At 51.0% G+C, this 15,869-nt stretch overlaps 1 protein-coding gene across 1 annotated transcript in view; it reads left to right on the top strand.

Moving 5' to 3' along the window:
• Window positions 1–15,869, top strand: part of MOV10L1 (Mov10 like RNA helicase 1) — a 1,432,366-nt gene that overhangs the window by 341,115 nt on the left and 1,075,382 nt on the right. The window contains exon 7 of the mRNA XM_069627860.1: window positions 593–1,162. Coding sequence (XP_069483961.1) covers window positions 593–1,162 — 570 coding nt within the window. The remainder of the gene's footprint in view (window positions 1–592; window positions 1,163–15,869) is intronic.

Raw genomic sequence — 15,869 nt, 5'->3', positions numbered from 1 at the left:
TGGCCAAGATCACACTGCTGTGAAGCGCTGCTGCTGAGATCTTTGGGTTTCTGGCTTTCGTAGGACCAGTTGGATTACAGCCTCGAGAACTCTAGCTCAGAGAAGTTGCCTTGTTGCTTGCACTGGGAAGATCCAGGATCACCATATGACTGAGGGGTGGCAAGTCTGATGCGATAGGCCTACTGTTAAAAAATAAAACAAATCTACAACCAAGGAACATTTATCTCAGAACCCAGGTTATCGAGGGAAAACCTTGCACATACACCTCTGGGTCCCCTTCTGCTCCATCTAACTGGTGGAGAATAGCCAAGGGAATCACATTTTATGAAAGAAAAATATTTCATTATGTGCATTGTGTTCGGCTTTCATGCTGTATAATGAAGTTACATCCCTAGCATTTCGAAGTGAGAGAGGTGGATGGTAGGACTGAGTCGCAAAGGTAAGTTTTTTTTCTATGTGCTATCATCTAGGTTTTACTTTTCTCACCTGTTAATAATACTTCCTTAGACATGCTGTAGAGAAGATCCTGTTTTTTTAAAATAAATATTTACAATACCATACACTGCTCATTAAATAATGTTTTTTTTTTCAGAAACAAAGGAGCAACACCCCATAAGCTAATTTCTTGCAAGTTTGCCAACCTGGAGAAAACAAACCACTTCAGATTTCAACTCCCAAATCAATATGAGAGAAATTCTGTCCACCTGAGTTCCACAAATTCATCGAACAATGGTATTGGAACATTTGACTTCCACAGTGATAAAACTCTGCAACAGGCATGGCAAAATACGCCCACAGTGTTAAAAGGCTTTGCATCGAGGGCCTTAGGTCTTAATGGACCGCACCCTTTTTACCACTTGTCTTCATATATAAGCAGATGTTCTACAATTTATCCTTTGCATTTAGGACTTACGAGCCTCCATTTACCATCACTCGTTACACCCTCAGTGTGTCCTCAAGGAGAGTATTCTGCAAGTCTACAATCCCAAAAAAGAAAGGATAATTATTTCAAGACCGAAGATGAACGTCCATGTAATGGTGCTGATGTTTCTCAAGGAGGAAATAAGGTGGACGGGCAACCAAATGCAACTGTTGATGTCGGAGGGCCACTGGTTATTCTTCCAAATGACAAGACGTCCATCATGGTCACATGTGAAGCAAGGTTAGTGGATATTTTGAATGCTTGGTGGATGGTATATTTGAGAAAAGCTTCACGAGAAGTGGATCATTGTAAACTGCAATTCATATAGCTGTCATGGAGGTCTAGTGCTAAACATCAAATTGTATTAATTCCACAGTTTGGACTGGACTGAACCCCTGACGTACATAGAATGATTTTAGAAAGTAACATTTTAATTTGTGCAGGCTATGGTTGAGAAGGTTACCTGTTGTATGCAAAATGGTACTGACTTAACTTATTCTTAAATGTTCTCTTAAAGATTTTCCCTTCTTTTACTGTGTTTTTTGTTGTTGTTGTCAATAACGTTCTCCAGCATGGGGTCTGGCATGGATTCACATGCTCATGAATATTCCCCGTCGTCAGGCTGGGAATCCTCGGTAAAGAAAAAACCAGTATCAGTTTCGTTTCTGATCTGTCTTTCGTAGTAGTAACCAATCACTGGTCTCTGCGTCATACTGACCACAGCCAATGACTGCCCTCTACCTAAGCACCGCCTCTGGCAGCCATCTTCAGATTTTACTGCACGTTCATGTGTTGGGATCCTCGTGCTATTGCTCTCGAGCGTTAGTGCTATTTTTTTCACGTTTTTTCTCAAAAACTTCGTTTTTTCGGTCAAAAGAGCCTCGAGCTCCACCGACTCTCCATCCGATCAACGGGGACCCGTGTCGGATTCGTCTGCACCCCTCAAGGGTGAAGATTTCGTCGAGCTACGCTTTTGGAGGACTCCAGAAGTTTCTCAGGCCCGGTCATGGCCCAGGAGAAGGGAAGCTCGACGCCCGGAAAGCTGTTCAGGGTCTGCCCTGGATGCCAGCTGCAGAACGTCTTCAAGGAGGACGAACACTCTTTTTGTCTTTACTGCCTACATGAGGACAAGACGCACGTGGAGAAGGACTGTGCGTTTTGCGGCAACATGTCGGAGCGGACCATGAAGGACCGCCATCAACGTCTCGTCAACTGGCTAGAAGGGAAGAGCCTGTCCGGCGAGAAGAAGAGGAAGAAATCCGAGCGGTGTTCTAAGACCTTTGAGGACGCCCCGGCGACGGGGGTCCAACATAAGGCCAAGCACCGCGAGTCCGCTGGCACCGGGAGCGCCGAACGGTCGGGCTCTACGGGCGCCAGGCAGGGCGCACCCTCCCCGGCACCATCAACCACGAGCCAACGCTCTGGGTCGGGTAAGAGGAAGGCCGAGCACCCGGCGAAGCTCCTGGAGAGGCCCCGGTCGAGCTCGAAGGCGGAGGGGGAGCGAGGCAGTGTCCCCCCCCTCAAGGATAAGGCGGTGAGCGCACCTAAGGTGGTGAAGGCCTTAATCCATCCGGCCAAGCCCTCTATCGAAACTGTCGCGGCGGCCCTGGCTCAGCCTGTGGAGGCTACACCAGCGGTGGCGACCTCGGGGCTCAGAGTCTCCCTGCCACCTCGGAGGGAGTCCTCTTTTGTGGCCATCGATAGGACCCCCGTGAAATCCCCCGTGGGGAAGAAAAAGGGGGGGCAGGGCGTCGTCGTAGATTCGGCCTCAACCTCGGAGGAGGAGCTGGTCGAGGTCTTAAGACACGGCCTCGGCGTGGAAGAAGACCGGCCCGTCGGGATGGATCCCGACGCAGGTGACGACGACATCGTCGAGGGTACCGACGGGGCCCCTGATCGCCCGTCGGATTCCCCTCTGCCAGCGCCGCGAGACAACTCGGCGGCCATTTTGTTGGCTATACAGTCCTTATGCTCAGAGATAAGGACGAGACTACCGTTGCCGACGGAACCTCTCCCGTCGGGGGACCCAGAACCGGGACCTTCTGGTGTTCCCCCTACCAAGAAAAGAAGGATCCACCCTCCACCTCCTTTTCAGCTGTCGCGTCCCTTCCAGCCCTCCTCCCCGTCCACCCGAGGGCACGGCAGCGACGGGTACGGACGACTAGGTATACGACGAGGATGTACCGTCGTCGCCTCCCACCAAGGCTTCTCCGCCCGACGAGATTGGATCGTTCCACTCCATGATCACCAGGGCATCCGAGCTTTTCCAACTCTGCCCTGAGGAGAAGAAGAAGGAAGGTTTCCTTTATCAGCGGCGCGAGGCCAAGAGGAAGACGGTCCTCGCAGTGCCTCTATTGGACATTTGGGATGAGGGCCTCACCCTCCTCAAGAACCCTTCCACGACGCCAGCTAGCAGAGACCGGTACGAGAAGAAGTACCGGGTCCCGGACACGGCCCCCCTGTGCCTCCGGGCGCAGCCTACCCCGGACTCCGTCGTCTCCGCGGCGGCCAAGAAGAAAGCGGGGGGGGGAGGGGTGCGGCCTCCACATCGACTTCCCCACCGGACGGCGAGGGAAAGAAATTGGACGCTATGGGACGCAGAGTCATCTCGTCTGCAGCGACTACGATTAAAGCGGCCAACGCCTTGGCTATCGTGGCCCGCTACGACAGGGAGCTCTGGTACAAACTGGCTCCCCTGCTGGACTTCTTGCCGGACGACAAGAGGGCAGAGGCCCTGGAGATCCTGCAGGAAGGTGAGGTGGCTTCGGACCACGCCATTACCGTTGCGACGGACATCGCCGACACTGGGTTCCGCCAGTTGGGCAACGGCGTTTGCCTTGGGCGGCGTGGATGGCTCAAGGCTACGGACTTCCGTCAAGACGTTCAGACCAGAGTCCTGGACATGCCCTTCGATGGGAACAACCTGTTTGGGAAAACAGTGGACGATTCCCTTCAGGCCATTAAAGCGGACACCGAGACGGCCCGGGCCCTTGGAGTTCTGCAACAACGACGGACGCCCTTTCGGAGCAGCGGAGGCAAGGGCGCCTCCAAAGGTTCCGGCGGCGGTTTCTCCACCTACCGTCAAGCGGCCCGCTCGTCGTCTCAGGAGGCCTACAGAGGACGAGGCAAGTCTGGCGGACCCCGCCGTCGTCGCCAAGGAGGTCAAGGCGGCAAAGCCTCGTCGAAGCAAGATTGAACCGCCCGTGGGGTCGGGCCCCCACCGAAGCACCCCGGTGGGAGGCCGGCTGGCGAGCTTCGTCAGCGTGTGGGAGTCCATCTCCACCGACCGTTGGGTGCTGGACGCCTTGGCCCGGGGCCACGCGCTCGAGTTTCAAAGGTGTCCGCGCGTCCCCCCCGTGGCCAGGAAAGAACTTCACGTCCCTCAACTTCTCCTGGAGGTAAAGGCGATGCTCAGGAAGGGCGCCATCGAACTCGTCCCAAAGAGGCTTCGGGGCTCCGGAGTTTACTCGAGATACTTCCTCATGAAGAAGAAGACGGGGGGGATGGCGCCCCATCCTGGACCTGCGACGTCTGAACAAGTTCATCAAGGCGCAAAAGTTCCGGATGGTCACCCTCCAGCACGTCCTGGGTCAGCTGGAGGAAGGAGACTTCCTGTCGTTGTTGGATTTGGAGGATGCCTACTTCCATATTCCCATCCTAAAGGGGCACCGAAAATTCCTCCGGTTTGTGGTCCAAGGGCGTCATTACCAGTTCAAAGCCCTCCCCTTCGGACTACGGTCGGCACCCAGGGTGTTCACCAAGTGCCTCGCACCGGTGGCGGCGCAGTTGCGCCGCGAAGGGATCCACGTCTACCCCTACCTGGACGACTGGCTCATCCGAGCCAAGACGAGGGAGCTCACCGTGGTTCACACGGCAAGGACCGTCCAACTTCTCACAGACTTGCGATTCTCCGTGAACTACGCCAAATCCCACCTGGTACCCTCGCAAGACGCTCTGTTTCTGGGAGCGAGGCTCAACACAGTGTCCCTTCTGGCCTCCCCGTCGGAGGAGAGGACCAGGACCATCCTGGGCAAGGTGCAGCGGATGTTGGTGGCCGACGCGGCCAAGGTGAGGTCCATCAAGTCCCTCCTCGGAATGATGTCTTCCTGCATCTACCTCATTCCCATGTGCAGGCTCCGGATGCGCCCGTTGCAGGAGTTCCTGGACGCGCGCTGGATCCAAACGACGGGCAGCTTCGAGGAAAGGATCACACTCGACGAGAGTTTCCGACGAGCGATCCTGTGGTGGGGCACCCGCGCGCATCTGACGGCGGGCATGGACTTCCAGACCCCAGCCCACCAGGAGACAGTGACCACGGATGCCTCCCTAGAAGGGTGGGGAGCGCACACCGAAAATCTGCACGCAAGAGGCCTTTGGCTCCCAACGGAGAAATCCCTACATATCAACGTCCTGGAGCTCCGTGCAGTGTTTTGGGCCCTCAGGTCCTTCCTTCCGTCCCTCAAGGGCAAGGTGGTGAGGATCTTCACCGACAACACCACCACCATGTTTTACATCCGGAAACAGGGCGGAACCAGGTCCCCAGCACTGTCCAGGGAGGCGCAGGACCTGTGGCATTGGGCAGTCGCCCAAGGGATGTTTCTGGTGCCGTTTCATCTGGCAGGGATAAAAAACACCATCGCCGACTCACTCAGCAGGGAGCTGCGCTCGTGCCACGAGTGGGAACTACGGCAGGATCTAGTGGATCGCCTCTTCCGACGGTGGGGCACACCCCAGATCGACCTGTTCGCGACGGCGACGAACTCCAAGTGCCGGAGGTTCGCCAGCAGGTTTCCCCAGGCGAGGAGCATGGGCGATGCTTTCTCGTTCCCCTGGGAGGGCCTGTTCCTCTACGCGTTCCCTCCTTTGCCACTGCTAATCCGGCTCGTCAACCAGCTCAAGAGGTCACGGTGCAGGATGATCCTCGTCGCACCTGCGTGGCCGAGGCAGATATGGTTCCCGGACCTTCTGGACTTGTCAGCGTCCCCGCCAATCAAGCTGCCGGTGGACGCGGATCTGCTCTCCAGGGAAGGAGGCGCCATCCTCCACCACGACCCGAAATCGCTGAACTTGCAGGCCTGGCTCCTGCAGCACTAGAGTTTGGAGGATACGACATACCGGCCGACTGCAGACAGGTTCGTGCAAAGGCCAGGGCGTCCTCGACTCTTAAATGCTACAGACACAAATGGAAGAGGTTTTCTGTCTGGTGCCACGCACAGAAGATTAACCCTCTACGGATTACGGCTCCCCAGGTACTGCCGTACCTGCTGACGCTGGCCAAAGCTGGACTGGCACACGCGTCCATCAAGATTCATCTTGCTGCGATCTCCCGATACACCAGAACCACGGGCCGGTCGTCCCTGTGGTCTCATCGTCTGGTGAAAGAGTTCATGAAGGGACTGTTCAGATCGTTCCCGCCGGTGAAGGCGCCGGCCCCGGCGTGGGAGCTCAACGTGGTGCTGACCAAGCTCATGGGACCTCCGTTCGAGCCTCTGCACTCGGCCCCGTTGAAGTTTCTGTCGTGGAAAACAGCGTTTCTTGTGGCCATCACCTCCGCACGACGGGTGGGAGAGATCCAGGCCCTTTCCTGCAAGGCCCCGTACTTGACTTTTCACGACACGAGGGTAGTGCTCAGGACGCACCCCTCCTTCATGCCCAAGGTACCGTCGGACTTCCATCTCAACGAACCCTTGGTGTTGCCTGTGTTCTTCCCGTCGCCTTCGTCGCCGGCTGAGAGGACTTTGCACTCGCTGGATGTGGTTAGAGCGCTGAAGTTCTACGTGGACCGCACGAAGTGTTTTCGGAAGACGTCACAACTCTTTGTGAACTTTGGACCTGTCAATCAGGGGAAGGCTCTCTCGAAGGCTTCCATTTCCAGATGGCTCTCCGGCTGTATCATGTACTGTCATCGGTTGGCAAACCGACCGCTGCCTGGCCGTCCGAGAGCCCATTCCACCAGAGCGATCGCAGCTACCACGGCGTTCCTTTCTGGTGTGCCCCTGCTGGACATATGCAGGGCTGCTACGTCGAGGTCGACGCACACCTTCACGAAATTCTACTGCGTCGATCGGGATTCCAGGGAGGAGTCCAGGGTCGGCCAAGCAGTGCTGCGCAACCTGTTCGCCTGAGGTGAGCCTGGTGAGGAGGTAAGATGCTTAATGTTGAGTTTGATGTAATGCTTAATGTTGAGCCTTTGCCACCTCCCGTGGTTGTGCATGTGTGTACTGCTATGTATTCTTTATTCATGAGCATGTGAATCCATGCCAGACCCCATGCTGGAGAAGGAACAAGTTACTTACCTGTAACTGTTGTTCTCCAGCATGGGTCTGGCATGGATTCACATGCGAACCCTCCCGCCTACCCCTCTGCGGCTCTTCACTTGGTCATACTGCCACTTTACGTGCTTCCAAATCTGAAGATGGCTGCCAGAGGCGGTGCTTAGGTAGAGGGCAGTCATTGGCTGTGGTCAGTATGACGCAGAGACCAGTGATTGGTTACTACTACGAAAGACAGATCAGAAACGAAACTGATACTGGTTTTTTCTTTACCGAGGATTCCCAGCCTGACGACTGGGAATATTCATGAGCATGTGAATCCATGCCAGACCCATGCTGGAGAACAACAGTTACAGGTAAGTAACTTGTTCCTTTTATTGATTCAGGTGCAACAGCATTTCGTTAACAAAAAATTGGTATACTCACAGCTCAGGTGTTACAGATAGGCTCATCATTGTTCATCTATATGTTTGCAGTTTACATCGACTGCTAACCAAATATTGCTGTATGGCACCTAACCTTTTTAACATGTTAAAACATTTTAAGCATTGTGTACCAAACCAGTCCTTCTTGACAAAAATTTAAACCTGATGACATTCCGAACCGGATATCAATTATTGGGGAGAAAATAAATCAATCAGGCATGACCGATGTATAAACAATTCAAATCAGAATAGAAACAAACAAAATCCTTGTGTGGGCACACAGCTTATCATAAACATAGTTCTAGAGCAGGTCTGGTAGTGGTTTTGCACTCTACAGTAATGAGAAGGAAATTATCTCATGTGGTCTGTGATGAATGTTGAGGTTATCCGCAGCTTGGAGGAACGTGATGAGTGGGGCCCAGTCTGACAAAAACCTTGTTTTGTCCCTTTCATTGCTGCCTCAATCTTTGACATGGCAGCCACATTCCAAACCTTTGCCCACCATTTTTTTATGCCTGGCATGTTCTCCGATTTCCAGTGTTGTGTGCTATATCAATCGCGCTGCGAAAAAGAAGGTGACCTATCTAGAGCTTCTAGCCATCAATTTATAGTGTCCCTGTGCATAGTCCTTTCCCAAGAGTAAAACCAGAGAGTCCGGTGATGGGTCGAACCCACAGATTTCTTTAATCTTGGAGAATATAGTCTGCCAAAACAGTTGTATTTTAGGGCACACCCACCACATATGGAAGAAAGAACCCACAGGAGCGTTACACTGCCAGGAGGCGGGGTTTGGGGTAATTCTATGCATACGCTCCGGGAAAGATAGGATTGAAATAATAATTTAAATCAATTTTCCCTGAGGTGGAACGCCTGAGAATATTTATTTGCCCTCGTCCAGATATTGTACCATGTAAGATCATCAATTGGTTTCCCCACATCCCTTTCCCAATTGACCATGTATGCATGTGGGGGCTTGAATCTGGTCTTATTGAGCACTTTGAAAAGGGTCGCTAACTTGGCCCTAGGGGGATCCCCAATGAACAGGTCCTCAAAAGCAGTAGTCTCTCGTTTCCCCTGAGGCGCTCTATGTGTGGGCGGGTGATCCAGTGGTGTATCTGCAAATATTCTAACTTGCCCCTTTCCTCCACCATATAGGACTGCTTACACTCTGCAAAAGTGAGAGGGCGGTCGTCTCTATATATTTGTCCTAATGTAAGGAGACCTCCCTCTTTCCAGCAGATTAATCTACCCTATCCGGCCCCGGGTGGAACTCTTTGTTGTCCCATAGACCCGTTTTAGGGGATGGAAATGTTGTCACTTTGTATTTACGTGCTACTTTGTCCCAGTATTCAAGTGTGGCATTGAATGTAGGGAGGTCCCGTTCCCCCTCTTACGTACTTTAGGGGAGAAACAGCAAGCTTCATGAAGAGGAGTTCCTGCAACCTCTTGAACTGTATGGACCCCAACCGGTCCAGAAGACTGCGGGTCTCCAAACAGCCCTTTAAGATGAGCAGCAGCACCCTCGAGATAGATGGGGATGCAGATTCGTACTCTTGCACCAAATAATAATGACAACTCAATAGTTTGGCAAAGGGAGTCCGTTTAATGACAAGTACAAAAAACGGGGAGTTCATTGAACATCAGCAACCGCTCAATCTTCCTTCTCGCTTAAAGTCCACTTAATTTCAGAAAAAAAAACACAGTATTTATATCAAAAACCCGTCATCGCTCACGCAAAATCTTAAAAACCTAACATGCAATGTGATTGGTTATAGGAAGGTAACTTTAGCATAGGTACTATAACTGTATGTGGTAACGGGGAGAGGGGATTGGATAATCAATGTCAGGTGAGGCAACTAAGCCCTTCCTTCAAAATGGATACTGTAAACGTCACTAAAAGTATGACGTCTCATTGGTTCTACTTACTATAGGACCCTAGATTACATGGTCCACTATGATTGGGTTGGCATCAACTCCACTCATACTTTTCCACTTACGTCTAGCAGCATGTAGAACAACCAGCCAGCTGCAGGGAGTTTGTCTGCACCCCAGCCTCCCTCCAATTATGTTACAATCAATCATCACCTCAGTGGTCATGTGTCAATTACTTCTTTGTAATTTGGCCTTGAGTCTGCTTCTTGTTCTGAGAAAGTTAAGGAGTATGGGTCTGCCAGGGATCCATGCGTATGTGTGAAAGTCATCCCTTCTGCCTGCCTTGTCACGTGATTAGGACAATGTGAAATCGACCTCTTCTTCATGCAATTTTGTGTATTTGATTTAATTCTGCCAGTCTTCTACCATCTGTGGTTTATCTTGACCTTTTTGAACAGGATACACTGTTTTTTTTCTCTTAATTGTATCAACTGTTGGCCTTTTCCATACGACCTTGGCTTTTTGGCATGGTTACCTTCAGCTGGTTTTCTCTCAGTCTTAATTCTTGATTTTTTTGCTGCAACACTCTCCTCTTGAGACCTTTAATAACCTCTGTTCGAAGGGATTGTGTCCTACGACGTATTTTTTATCTTTGATAGATCATCTCCGGCTTGCTGGCCTCGGAAAAATGTTTCAGTAGAGGGCGCTGTGCGTCGACATCCCTCGAGTCGATGTCCCTCGACAGCCTCCATATCGGCGCCAACGTCATCACGCATATAAATAGACTCGCGCAGCGTCAGTTGCTCAGTTCCGTTTTTCTGCGCTTCGTGGGGCCTCGGAATATCGTTGCTCAGTTCTTCAGTCAAATATACTTAATTATTCCTCAAGAATACCGACTCGTACTCAATGGCTTCCTCATCCGAACCGACGACTCAACGGTCCGGCTTCAAAAAATGTCGAGACTGTGAAAAGAAAATGTCCTTGACGGATCCTCACAGGAACTGTTTGTGGTGCCTGGGAGTCGAGCACCATTGTTCGGAGTGCGAGGACTGCATGTCCATGACGGCGAAAGCCTTGAAGGAGCGTAAGGGGAAGCTCGAGAGAGGTAAGGCAGTTAAAACTTCTTCGAAAGTTTCCTCGGCGGATTCGAGGCATTCATCTCCTCGCCATCACAAAAGACATTCTCGTTCTAGGTCTCGAAGCAGTTCCCATCACTCTTCGAGATCTAAGCATTCAAAAAATAGATGTCGAAGATCCCCTTCCTCGACTTCTTCTTCTTCCGTTTCCCCGAAAAGGGTCTCTCGGCCCACAAAACATAGCTCTCAGGCTGAGTGGGAGGAATTCAGGAAAAAGATGCTTAGCGTTTTCGAGAAAGCGGCCTCGACCCCCTCGAAGACTGCTGAGGGTGATACCCTGGGTGAAAGACCCGAAAAATCAAAACGCTGTGAGTCGCAGCACCCGGCGAAAGAAGCTACTCGAGAGCGTCACGAACCCTCGAGTAAAGGCAAAGTCGCGTCTTCGACGCCGTCGTCGAAAATCCCTTTGACGCATAGATCGGCGTCTTCGACACTATTATCGAAGGGTTCTTCGACGCACAGGTCAGTCGATTCGACGCCATCTTCGACGCCGACATCGACGCCGAGAAAGGACAAACCCACGGCCACCCCACAGCCAGATCACGAGAATGTTGTCGACAACCTCGAGTATAATTCCGATACTCTCGAGTTCCTCGAGGCCTCTAGCAACTTTCTCGACGCCTTTTTCGATGGCTTTGAAGCCTTTAACATCCGCGTCGACGAAGTTGACGTTTTCTCAGCCAATTATGACGAATTTGGCCCCTTCTGCTCTGGAAATGGGATTTATACCATTTCCAAGATCTGATCATTCCAGAGCCTTAGCATCTATTTATGAAGAAGGGGAGAATTCGGATCAGGTGAGACCTTTTGAGTTGCAGGGATCTGCAACTCCTGTACCAGACGAATTTACCTCTGAGGAAAGTAGGTTTAAGGACCTCCAAGAATCCTTACATGAAGCAAGTGGGTTGGACACTTCCCCAGAAGTGGAATTTCCCAAACCAGACCCAGGGGAACATGCCAAAACCCCTTATAGAACAAGTTCAGTGCACAAATGAATATTATTCCATACAGCTGGAATGTTCAAGTGTCCCGAAACCCAAAAGAATATTACTCCATACAACTGGAATCTTCAAGTGTCCAAAACCCAAAAGAATATTACTCCATACAACTGAAATCTTCAAGTGTCCAAAACCCAAAAGAATCGGTAACTAATACCAACTTGCCCGCAAAATAAGAATGGATTAATTGGTCCTTAAAAAACAATTATCCTCCCTTAGGACATGCAAACTAAATGTGGGTGATAGGGCTTGTCAAACTTGATAGCTAAAGTTCCACTCACGTCGTGTAGACAACAATTGCACATTGATGGCAGAAGAATCACCTGAGTTGTGATATGGTAGGAACCTATCATCTGGGACTGGAGCCGTCTGCCTTCTATGGCCGCTGAACGCCAAATGACACGCGTTTGCCTTCAAGTGCCGGACAATCCAGATGAAGAACGCCTGGTGCCGAACACGGAAAAGCTCAGATGAGAATGTTCGTTTGGAAGCAGAACCGTGGAAAGGAAATGACTCACAATAAACAGAATGGTATCAATCAGAAGCAAGGTACGTTTTGAGGAAGGTACCTAAATACGCCCGCATCATGATGCGCGTAACGTTAAGACGTCACGTGATGTGTTGATGCCGGCATACAGCGCCGTTTTGACTGAAGCGCATTAGATAATCTCCATCTGGTGTAGAACGGCTTGGCTGCCGTTCGGAAAGCGTATTGATCACGAATCACCGGTGAGTGTGGTGCTTGATGCATGACAGGTACTGTCCACCATTTCGGTATAAGATTGGCAGGAAGCTCCTTTTAGAGAACTCTCTGATCCAGAAGAAGGAGAAATAACACAGGAGCCTGACGCAACCAGTGAGTGGGATGACTACGTAGTCGAGAAACCAAGAAGGAGAGACTCACCAGGCGAGGCCTCACCGCCGGATGATCTGGTTTCTTTCCACACCATAATAGGCAAAGCTGCAGAATTGTTTAAAATTAAAGTTTCTTCGGAAAAAAGGAAATCTGTGCTCTATGAGCACAGGGAAAAACGCAGGAGAACGGTAACCACCATCCCTCTCCTCGATACAATCTGGGAGTCCGGATCCAAGATCCTATCGACGCCCTTATCTACTCCGGCTCTGGTATCGAGACCAGAGAAGAAATATAAAGCTCCAGAATCTGCGCCGCTTTGTTTGAGGGGTCATACAAAATCGGACTCGGTTATCACAGTGGCGACGAGAAAGAAACTAGCCAATCCCGCCTCACCCTTGTCGGCACCACCGGACAAAGACAGGCGTAAGCTTGAAGCCATGGGCAGGAAAGTATCATCTTCTGCATCGCTTACCATTAGAGCGGGTAATGCGCTGACCATGACCGCAAGGTTCAATAGCAAGCTTTGGCTCTGCATGTCCAAATTGGCGAAGCAACTACCAGCAGAGCTCCAGGAGGAGGCTAAGTCAATAATCGCTGATGGTGAAGCAACATCAGATCATATGATCAGCGCAGCGGTTGATGTGGTCGAATCAGGCTTCAGACAGATGGCGCACGGCACAGTACTTAGAAGACAGGCCTGGATGAAGGCTACTAATTTTAGGCCTGACGTTCAAGCGCAGATACTAGACATGCCCTTTGATGGACAAGATCTCTTTGGAAAGAAGATAGATGATCATCTGAAGGGAATCAAAGCACACACGGACACAGCCCGAGCCATCAGTTCTTTGAAGGACAACAATAAGGATCAACGTTCTTTTCGTCCATTCAGAGGCTCGTCTTCCAAATTCAGAGGATACGGTCGCTCCTCGTATGGGCAGAAGGTACAAGGCGGCACGTACCAAGACAATAAATATCAGTCATCCAACAGATAAACCCATAGAGGCAGGGGTGGCTCCACCCAAGGGAAGTCACAAGGCAAGCAAAACTGACCATCAAACACTTTCCCCTCAATGCCACAACCCGGTGGGGGGGAAGGGTAAACCAGTTCTTCCAGTGCTGGCAGTCAATTACATCGGACAAATGGGTTTTGCAGGTGATCCGAAAGGGTCACACCATGCAATTTCTAGACCAACCTCCTTCCCTTACTCCAACTTTGCGCAGGGTGCATATGTTAAGGCAAGTCATGTCCGAAGTGCAAAAACTACTCCAGAAGGCAGCGTTAGAATCAGTGCCGTACACTCGGAGGGCAAAGGGTTTTTACTCCCGCTTCTTCCTCATCAGTAAGAAAATCGGTCAATGGAGGCCCATCTTAGACCTGAGGGCACTCAACAAATTCATCAAACGCATAACATTCAAGATGGTGGCTTTACAAGGGGTGCTACCTTGGTTAAACCAGCACAACTTCTTGGCCACTTTAGACTTGGAGGACGCATACTTCCATGTGCCGATCCATCCCGCACACACAGTTCCTCAGGTTCACGGTGGGAGAGCTTCATTTTAATTTTCGAGTGCTCCCGTTCGGGCTAAAATTGGCACCGAGAGTTTTCATAAAATGCTTGGCGCCGGTAGCAGCAAGTCTCAGGAGGGCAGGAACGGAAGTCTTTCCTTACCTGGACATTGGCTGATAAAGGCAAGTTCCGCCACAAGGGCTCGCTCAGCAGTGTCGAGGACTATCAACCTCCTAAAAGACTTAGATTTTTCCATAAACAACACAAAGTCCTGCCCCGTTCCAAGCAAAACAGCTCTCTTCCTGGGAGCAGAGCTCGATACAAGCATTCCCAGGGTGAGGCCATCGACGGAAAGGGTAGCAGCCATTTTACGCTCAACATCGAGCTTCCTGGAGAAAGAGACAACATCTGTACGCTCTTACAAATCTCTTCTGGGCATGATGTCATCGTGTATATTCCTCATACCAAACTGCAGGCTACGCATGAGACCGGTTCAGGAGGCCCTGGACCACCAATGGAAACAAGCTCTCGGACGCTGGGAGGACATCGTCCAGATTCCATCGACGTTGCACAAAGCTCTTCAATGGTGGAATGTTCCGAGGAATCTTCTGCAGGGGATGCCATTCCAAGCATTGACATCGACCCTTCTGCTGAGGACGGACGCTTCCTTATCAGGCGGGGGCGTTCATCTTGCAAACCTCCAAACCAAGGGCACTTGGTCGACACAAGAGTCCCAACTTCACATCAATGTGTTAGAGCTCAGAGCCATAAGGTTGGCATTGAAAGCCTTCCTACCGGTGATAGCTGGCCAAGTACTTACAGTCCAGACAGACAATGCGACCTCCATGCACTACACAAACAAGCAGGGAGGCACGAAGTCAAAAATCCTATCACAGGAAGCCCAACGGCTATGGGCATGGGCCTTACACCACAAAGTGCAAATCAAGGCAGAGCATCTTCTGGGACACGTCGTCCCACGAGTGGGAACTGGACAAAAAGGAAACCCAACAGGTTTTTGCCTTATGGGGCCAACCACATATCGACCTTTTTGCCACCAGGAACAACAAAAAGTGCAAGAGGTTTGCCTCGAGATACCCTGAGTACCAATCACTGGGAGACGCGTTCTCAGTGAATTGGATGGGGAAGTTCCTCTATGCTTTTCCTCCCATTCCCCTCATGGCGAGGGTACTTTGCAGAGTGAACGAACAGGATTGTTCTATGATCATAATCGCACCACATTGGGCGCAGCAAGTCTGGTACTCGACGCTGAAGCATCTATCCCGTCAGCCCACGATTCGCCTCGAGATGCATCCATATCTGTTGACACAACAGAACCGCAAGGTCCTCCACCACGACCTGAGGAGCCCATCTCTCAAGGCATGGTTCCTGAGCAGCGCAAACTGATGAACCTAAAGCTTCCATCGTAATACTGGGATATTAGGGCCGCGAAAGCCCCTTCGACACAAGTTACTTACACCAGGAAATAGACCAGTTTCTCCAAATGGTGCGAGAACTCTGCAATCCATCCTCTCACGGTCTCAGTTGATCAGGTGCTGCCCTACTTGTTGTACCTAGCTAAGTCAGGGCTCTCATTGCCCCCCCATCAAGGTCCATCTGTCAGCCATAGCGGCGTACACGACAACCCCGGGAGGATAGCTCAGCGGCAGCGTGCGCGTCTTGGAAGCAAGACGACACGAAGCAACAACAGGTTCGATCCCCGGGTCCGTGCTTAGAAACCTCTGGGTGTTTAAGCGCGTTATAAATATGTAACTAAGACAAAAAAATCAACACAATTACACAACTAAGAAAAACAAACAATTCCTGTAACAGCGCCTCAATGCCTGTGGGCTGTGTGAGCGCTTTATAAATGTTAAATAAAT

The sequence above is a fragment of the Ambystoma mexicanum genome, chromosome 12 (assembly GCF_040938575.1).
Source record: "Ambystoma mexicanum isolate Mex_15411 chromosome 12, UKY_AmexF1_1, whole genome shotgun sequence".
Lineage (NCBI taxonomy): Eukaryota > Metazoa > Chordata > Amphibia > Caudata > Ambystomatidae > Ambystoma > Ambystoma mexicanum.
This window is presented reverse-complemented; position numbering and strand designations above follow the sequence as displayed.